Here is a 6,225-nt window from a genome sequence, read left to right as displayed (position 1 = left end):
TCCAGAGAAAGTAACATGGAAATCTGATCTCATATATCCACTTAAACTTTATTATTTACAAGTTAAATTACACAACAGCTTTACAGAGCATGAGATGGAAATGGAGAGAAATGGGGGAGAAGTGGCTTCTGAGGTTCCTGGCTGCCTCCAGCTCCTCCTCTTGTGCAGTAGCAAAATCTTCAGTGCTGCCTCTATCCCAACTCCTGGATCAGGCTTCAGGACACAGGTCTAAATTGGGTTCTGGCTCTGACAGCCCCAGTGTCACCAGGGCTCCTACGAGCAGCTTCTTCACAGGTGATGGGGGTGAATGGGAAGGCATCAACTGCAGGAGAAAAGATGACATCAACTAGTAGTGTTCCAGCCCTTTATCCCACACCCCATCCAGCTGTAGGACTCACTTTGTCTAGGTGATGTCGATAAATGAGGCCATTGGAATTCAGGTAGAATGTGGAATAGGCATCATAGGTTCTGAAGGGAGCAGGGAAGGAAAAAAAAAAAAAAGGCTTACTGAAAATAAGTTTCAGCATTTCCAAACTGCTACATATTAGATCACCTGGGGAACTTTGAACAATTGTGATGTAGTGGCACAGTGGTTAATGTTAGACTTCAAAGTATAAAATCCTGAGCTTGATCTCCAGCATCACATGTGACAGGGGCAGGTTCTGCTTCTCTCTGGTGTTAGTAAATCTTTTTTTTTTTTAAATATTTTATTGATTTATTCCCTTTTGTTGCCCTTGTTTTATTGTTGTAGTTATTATTGTTGTTGTCGTTGTTGGATAGGACAGAGAGAAATGGAGAGAGGAGGGGAAGACAGAGAGGAGGAGAGAAAGATAGACACCTGCAGACCTGCTTCACCGCTTGTGAAGCGACTCCCCTGCAGGTGGGGAGCCGGGGTTCGAACCGGGATCCTTATGCCGTTCCTTGTGCTTTGCGCCACCTGCGCTTAACCCGCTGTGCTACAGCCCGACTCCCTAGTAAATCTTAAGAAGAAAAAGAAGCTGGGCAGACGACCTCACCAATGAGTCCTGGAACCCCACCTCCCCAGAGCCCTACCCCACTAGGGAAAGACAGAAACAGGCTGGGGTATGTATCGGCCTGTCAATACCCATGTCCAGTGGAGAAGCAATTCAAAAGCCAGACCTTCGGGAGTCAGGTGGTGGCACAGCGAGTTAAGCGCAGGTGGTACAAAGCGCAAGGACCATCATGAGGATCCCAGTTCAAGCCCCCGGCTCCCCACCTGCAGAGGAGTCGCTTCACAGGTGAAGCAGGTCTGCAGGTGTCTATCTTTCTCTCCCCCTCTCTGTTTTCCCCTCCTCTCTCCATTTCTCTCTGTCCTATCCAACAACGACATCAATAACCACAACAATGTTAAACAACAAGGGCAACAAAAGGGAAATTAAAAAAAAAAAAAAAAAAAGCCAGACCTTCCACCTTCTGCACCCCATAAAGAATTTTGGTCCATACTCCCAGAGGGATAAAGAACAGAACCTTCCGGGGTTGGTTAACCTCAGTGGGTTAAGTGCACATGGCATGAAACGCAAGGTCTGGCATAAGGATCCCGGTTCAAGCCCCCGGCTCCCCACCTGCAGGGGGGTCGCTTCACCCATTTTCCCCTCCTCTCTCTATTTCTCTCTGTCCTATCAACAAAGCCATCATCAATAATAATAATAGCTATAACAACAATTAAAAAAAAAAAAGAACGGAACCTTCCAGTGGATGGGATGGGATACAGAACTCTGGTGGTGGGAATTGTACCCCTCTTATCACAATCTTGTTGATCATTATTAAATCACTAATAAAAAAACATTCTGATGTACAGGTTGTACTCTGCCCTCAATTAAGTTGGAATATCTGGCACCAATACTTTTAAAAAACTTCTTAGGGCTGGGGAAATAACAGGGTTGTCAGAAAAGTCATGACACATTTTTGCACAGAAAAATACGTCATGACTTTTCAAACAACCCACTGGTTCACCAGATAGAGCATCTGTGGGAGTCAAATTTGATCCCCAAATGGGAAGTGCCATAGTACTGAAGGAAGCTCTGGTGCAGTAATGTCCTTATATCTCTGAAAATAGAGCTCAAACTGGGTGACGTTGCACATGTGTGAGACCATGCTCAGAGGGAAAAAGTAGTCCAAGAAATGGCACAGTGGATAAAGCACTAGGCTCTCAAGCATGAGGGTCCAACTTTAATCCCTGGCAACATAAGTACCAGAGTAATGTCTTATCTTTCTCATTAATAAATAAAATCTTAAACAAGGGGGATGGGCAGTAGCACAACAGATTAAATGCACATGATATGAAGTGCAAGGACCTGGTTCAGGGGCTGGGGAGCCAGGGGCTTGACCCAAGATACTTGCTTTGTCATGGGCACAAGCCAGATTTGTGCCGACCCCCACTACACTGCACTGAGGGAAGCTTTGGTGTTGTAATGTCTCTGTCTCTTACTTTAAAGTTTGAGTGGCTCAACATGTAAGACAGATTTTCATTTGCTCAACAAGTATTTGAGTACCTACATTATGCCAGATAATGTAAAAAAAAAAAAAAATTAGAAAGAGAGTGAGTTCAGGGCATAGGAGATAGCTAACGGTTATACAAGGCCTTTCATGCCTGAGGCTCCAATGCCCCAGGTTCAATCCCCTGGACCACCATAAACCAGAGCAGAGCAATGCTTTGGAAAGCAAACAAATCAAACCTATTAGTAAATCTCCAGTTCTATTATATTCAAATAAACTAAAAGAAAATCCTTGACCTCAAGGAGTCTCAGTAAAAAGGAAAGAGCAAGGATCATCTGGACAAGACTACCAAGTTTCAGGAGTCGGGTGGTGGCACAGCGGGTTAAGCGCAGGTGGTGCACAGTGCAAGGACTGGTGTTAAGGATCTCAGTTTGAGCCCCTGGCTCCCCACCTGCAGGGGGAGTCACTTCACAGGCGGTGAAGCAGGTCTGCAGGTGTCTCTCTCCCCGTCTTCCCCTCCTCTCTCCATTTCTCTGTCCTATCCAATAATGATGATATCAATAACAACAATAATAATAACTACAATGATAAAACAAGGACAACAAAAAGGAATAAATAAATATTTAAAAACAAACAAAAAGACTACCAAGTTTTTAAAAGGGCAAGATTCAGAGACTGATTAAGGTGATTCTGTCATTTTTTTTCATACCGGTAAAGCTCCTCCTTGTCACGCTTGTAGAAACGCAGAAAGAGTGTATGAATGGGCAGTCCTACAAGCCGCCAACGGGCTTGAAGGGTCCAATTTTCAGGGTGGCGGGTCAGCTGTAGAACCTCCAAATGCAGTTGTGCAAAATAATTCCAAGCCAGGAAGCGGCAGAGGGTCAATGACAAAATGTACCATGTCCGTCCCCTGTGAAAAAGGGTGGAAAAGAAATCTGACGTCTGTCTGAGGAATGAGGAACTGTTTGAGAAGCAGCCAAGAACCTTAATGAAAAGGAAAAGGTAAACAGCATCCAGTCCTTTTCCTCCCCAAACCCCTACCCATGCGTGGATTCTCACTTGGTGCGCATGTTCAGGATTTCATTGATAAATTCCACATCCAATGAGTAGAGTGTGTAGTCATGCGAGTGAAGGAAGAGATTGGGAAGCTAGGTAAAAGAAGAGGGTGTCAGTCCAGAGGGAGTAGAAAAGATCTTATTTCTCAGTCTTCTATTTTTAGAGGCTCCTTACTTCTCCCTGATTAAGGTCATTTCATCCTTATGTCATTTTTAATTTCCCTTAACCCTGAGCCTTAGGGCTCCAAGATAGAGGATTCCTCTATTTCTAAGTATTACCTTCATCCCTTCCCACTTTATCAAACAGACTTACTTCTTGTCGGAGTCTCTCATACATGACAGCCAGATGCTCCTCCATACTTGGGTCTCCTGATGGAGTGGTGGGAGATGGGTGGGCAGTCCCGGGGACTTGGAAAGGTATCAAAGCCCCAGAATAGGGGCAGGGAGGTCCCTCAAATAGGCTTCTAAGCCCATCCAGGCAGCCACTATGCAATTCAGGTCCTGGCCCCTCTTCCCCCTTTCCTGGAGGGGCAACCACCCACAGTGAGTTGAGGGCCTGGACCTGAGGGAGAGGTAGTGGGGTAGCTTGGGGAAGCACTCTAATGGGAAGGTGTGGGAGTGAGGGGGACCAGAGAAGAGGAGAAGATGGAGAAGTGGTGGTTGTGGAGTGGGGCCAAAGGGGTGGGAATGGTAGAGCCCTTGGAGAAAGATGGTCCTAGGGAGAAAAAGAACAAAAGGGAAAAAGATAAGAATTCAGCTGCCTAAGGTGGGGGAAGATAGCAGAAAGTTTATACCCAAATACTATCATGCTTAAGACTCCAAAGACCCAGGTTCAACCTCCTATCTTTCCCCCACCCCCACCCTCCACCAGCCAAAGCAGCTCTCTGGTTTAAAAAACAAAAAACTGCTCATCCACGCCTGGTGCTACCTACTTCTTCCTCCTAACAGGAGAGATGGATGTAAGAGAGAAAAAAGAAGATAAATTCATCTTCATCTTTTTTCTTTTCTTTTTCCAGAGTACTGCTTAGCTCCAGCTTATGGTGGTGCATCAAGCTTCAAAGTCTTTTTGCATAACCATTATGTTACCCCCCCAATACTTAACATTTCTTTAAGAATTTAACACTGGGGGGCAATTCCACCTTTTATAGAACATATCTGAATATCGCACCAAAGTAAAATACTCTGGGGTGGGATGACAAAGGACCCGGTGGGGGTTGTATTGTTATATGGGAAACTGGGGAATGTTATACATGTATAAACTATTGTATTTACTGTTGAATGTAAAACATTAATTCCCTAATAAAGAAATTTTTTTAAAAAGAACATATTTGAAGAATGAACAGCGGGACCGGGTGGTGGCACACCTAGTTGGGCGCACAAGTTGCAATGCTCAAGGACCTGAGTTTGAGCCCTCGATCCCCACCTGCAGGGGGAAAGCTTTGCGAGTGGTGAAGCAGTGTGGCAGGTATCTCGCTCTCTCCCTTCCCTATCATCTTCTTCCTTCTCGATTTCTGGCTGTCTCTATCCAATAAATAAAGATAATTTTTAAAAATTAAGCTAAAAATAAGAAAGAATGAACAACTGAATCCCAATCCTTAGGCATTCTCATTCCCTATGTCTGTATCCTATAGATGAGGGCGATGCAGCCACACCTAACTATTCCAAGAAGTGTATGGCATGAGTGTGTGAGTAAAGCTTTGCGACTTATAAAGTGTCATGTATATAAATGTAAATTATAAGAGCGGGTCCCCCTAATTAATAACACAAGTCCAGGAGGTTGTTAAAGGTTGAACTTCATTCCCTCTGGCTTACTGACGGAGGAACTGCGACAAGGGGAGGTTACCCAGTCAGGCCAGACCCGGGTCTCTCCGCTCTCCAGCAGCCCCCTGCGGCGGGGCGGGGGTGAGCACCCGCACCTGCACTGGTCCCCGCCAGCATCCCTGAGCCTCGGTCTCCGCCGGGGGCGTGGCCATCTCGCCAGGCCAGACGCCCGGACCCGAAGCGGGTCTACGTGGGCCCGCCTTGCTGCCCCGACCGCTATCCCGGTGCGGCCCGCAGAGCTCTGCCCGCAGGTCAGGTCGGGACCGGGGAACCACGGGGCAGTGCCTGGGCAGACCGCGAGCCACTCCGCCTCTGCCCTTCAAATCACCTCTAGGCACAGGTAACCGTGGAGACGCGCATCGCCACCCCAGTTCCCAGCCTAGACCTGGGAGGAGCGGTGTCACGCCCGCGCCCGGCCGGCGGCGTCCGTCCTCCAGCCGCCCCCACCCCCGCCCCCACGCGCCGCCCGGCAAAGGTAGGAAGGGGCGAGCGAACACCACTGCGCCTGCGCAGAAGCAGCGCGTGCTCCGCCCAGCGCGCCGGCTCCGAGTGGGGTCTCTCCCCGCCCCCTCTCTTCCCGCTCCCCCTCATCTCTCACCTGGGGGCGAGCCTGGTAGGCGCGGAGGCAGGGGCCGAGACGCCGAGCTGCCCCCCGGCTGGGCTGGTACATGATCTTCCGGGAGTGGGACAGAGAGCCTTCAGAGTCCGGCCTCCTCACCGGGGTGAGCGCACCCTGGAGCCGGCTTCTTGAAGGGGAACGGGGATGGGGGGAGGTAAGGACTAAGGGGAGGGAAACGGAGAGGTTGCGCGCTTGCGCACTGCGGATCCCAGGGAAGTGGTGTGGTGCTGCGTTTCTAGCAAGGGCGCCTGCGCTCTTGCGCTTGCGCAGTAA

At 48.5% G+C, this 6,225-nt stretch overlaps 1 protein-coding gene across 3 annotated transcripts; it reads right to left on the bottom strand.

The window, feature by feature from the left end:
• Positions 1 to 29: 29 nt before the first annotated feature.
• Positions 30 to 6,204, bottom strand: C4H6orf136 (chromosome 4 C6orf136 homolog). 3 transcript variants are annotated; one of them, XM_007532299.3, is made up of 6 exons: positions 5,932 to 6,204; positions 3,826 to 4,227; positions 3,517 to 3,605; positions 3,167 to 3,367; positions 399 to 468; positions 30 to 322 (listed from the first exon to the last, which is right to left on the bottom strand). In XM_007532299.3, the coding sequence occupies exons 1-6, from the start codon at positions 6,001 to 6,003 to the stop codon at positions 209 to 211; spliced, it is 948 nt and encodes a 315-aa protein (XP_007532361.2). In that variant the 5' UTR covers positions 6,004 to 6,204; the 3' UTR covers positions 30 to 208. The 3 variants fall into 3 exon arrangements, with proteins under 3 accessions (XP_007532361.2, XP_060045389.1, XP_060045387.1); XM_060189406.1 differs by lacking the exon at positions 5,932 to 6,204 and adding an exon at positions 5,662 to 5,779; XM_060189404.1 differs by lacking the exon at positions 5,932 to 6,204 and adding an exon at positions 5,429 to 5,651.
• Between the last annotated feature and the right edge of the window lie 21 nt (positions 6,205 to 6,225).

Source organism: Erinaceus europaeus, chromosome 4, assembly GCF_950295315.1.
Source record: "Erinaceus europaeus chromosome 4, mEriEur2.1, whole genome shotgun sequence".
Lineage (NCBI taxonomy): Eukaryota > Metazoa > Chordata > Mammalia > Eulipotyphla > Erinaceidae > Erinaceus > Erinaceus europaeus.
The sequence above is the reverse complement of the archived record's forward strand: the minus strand, read 5'-3'. Positions and strand labels throughout refer to the sequence as shown.